The 2100-nt window shown below is 34.4% G+C and overlaps 1 protein-coding gene across 5 annotated transcripts in view; it reads left to right on the forward strand.

Moving 5' to 3' along the window:
• The window catches only part of LOC106475404 (annexin B9-like), a 48615-nt gene that overhangs the window by 12913 nt on the left and 33602 nt on the right, over window positions 1-2100 (forward strand). For all 5 annotated transcript variants that reach the window (XM_013936090.2, XM_013936097.2, XM_022380571.1 and 2 more), the window contains exon 3: window positions 216-737. In XM_013936090.2, coding sequence (XP_013791544.2) covers window positions 216-737 — 522 coding nt within the window. The remainder of the gene's footprint in view (window positions 1-215; window positions 738-2100) is intronic.

Consider the following 2100-nt stretch of genomic DNA (forward strand, 5'->3'; position numbering starts at 1 on the left):
CTCTCCTCTGTGTCTCGTCGAGCTACTGTGTAATATATATATATATATATATATATATATATATATATATATATATTAACTATAGAGAATATAAAATTTGTCATTATTGTTTTGTGATTAAAACCATATTTTAAGATGCATATTTCTTTTATTGAGCTATTTTAGTTGGTATTGTACGACCAATAGTTGATCTCTCCTTGTTTTATTTTCTTTAGGTACACACCTACCCACCTTACCCAGGTAGTCAAGGGAATCAACAGTCAGCTGTTGGTTTTAATGTAAACAATGTAGAAGGTTATCCTCCTCCAGTAGGGGGAGCTTATCCTCCAACATCAGGAGGTTATCCTCCAATACCTGGTGGAGCCTATCCATCTCAAGGAGGAGGATATCCCCCATATTCAACAGGGGAAAGTTATCCACCACCCTCTGGAGGAGGCTATCCTCCTTCAACTGGTGGTAGTTATCCCCCTCCTCCTGCTGGTGCAGGCTACCCTCCACCAACAGGAGGAAGCTACCCTCCACCTTCTGGTGCAGGCTACCCTCCACCAACAGGAGGAAGCTATCCTCCACCTTCTGGTGCAGGCTACCCTCCACCAACAGGAGGAAGCTATCCTCCACCATCTGGTGCAGGCTACCCTCCTCCAACTTCAGGCTATGGAAGTGGTTACTCACAAGGTCAAAATCCACCAGTTAACTTGAGTAGTTTCACTACACACTATCCAGGCCAACCTACAGGAGTAAGTTATTTTATTATATTTTGTGTATCTTATGTTGTTCTAGGCCTAGAGCATATAATTTGTATTATTTCAAGTTCTTGACAATATACAAAAATATTTTATATATTTTTTTCTTAAGGTTAAAAAACAAATTTTGACCACTAACAGTAAAAACTTGAGTGAAAGTAAAGAATAATATAATATGCCAACCACACTATCTGCTGTATCCTGTGCCAAAGAGGTCTTTTGTTCAGTACCAGGGCTCGTCAGGCTGGCTGGGATATGTCAGTCATAGTAATGATCAAGATGATCTTTAAATCTTCATTATTTGAACATCAACTCTTTCAGTGTGTTGGTTACTCAGGCGTATATGAAACTTATGAGGAATACTTTGTTCATAGTTGATATACAAATGCAATAATGACAAAAATTTCAATATGATAATGACTTTTAATTTTTTTGTGATAAACTTGTATGGTATGTACTCTTTTTCACCTCTGACCATCAAACTATTTATTTTTAGAAAAATCTTTAATGTCAAGTTTATGTTTGATCAATGTTCTCAAGTTATGAAGATTGTCCAAGAAAAAGGAAGATGGCACTGGGTGTAGTATTGATAGCAGTTATCCATTTATGTAACAGACAACTCAATCAGGAATAAATATAGGGATTTTGTACACCACCAAAATGTCTCATCTGAAAAACATTGACCATTTCAATTTCAAAAATTGCCTTACTGTTTGTACTATTGAGGTTGATTCCATTAAAATCTTGGGATAGATTAAGAGAATATGACTTCTCATATCAAATTATCAAATATTATAAGTATTGGAGCTTTAATATATTTTATTAATTGTAATTTTTAGTGAAAGATGAAAATGTTTGTTAAAAACTGATGGAGTAATCAATGTCATTTATAATAAAACCATGCATTAGTACTAGGTAGTTTCTATAACTTAGTTTTAACCCGTTACTTGCCATGGCCATTTTGTCCTATTGTGAGGGCAAAATCACATTTGGGAATTGAAAAAATGATAGAGATCTTATCTTTTATTGGATTTCAGATTTTATTTTTGTAAATAGTAGCATAACATTCAATTATTTGTACAAAATTGTATTATTTAATGTAGTTTAAAGAGGAATTTAATGAAAAAATTCCTAAATAGGTTTCAGACTGTAAATAAGCGCCCTCTAAGAAGAAAATTTGTTTTAAAAATTTGTTTAAGATATTTCCTTCCACTTCAGCACTGGTCCTGCCATCTATGATTGGTATCTAAACCTTTTTCTAGTCTGTTTTCTTTATAAAACTGCATCTGGGCGTGTTAGACCTCAGTTGTAAAATTTTTAGCCAGTCCTAGTCGAAGGTGTCAATTTCAGTACTATG

Source organism: Limulus polyphemus, unplaced genomic scaffold (assembly GCF_000517525.1).
Source record: "Limulus polyphemus unplaced genomic scaffold, Limulus_polyphemus-2.1.2 Scaffold146, whole genome shotgun sequence".
Classification (NCBI taxonomy): Eukaryota; Metazoa; Arthropoda; class Merostomata; order Xiphosura; family Limulidae; genus Limulus; species Limulus polyphemus.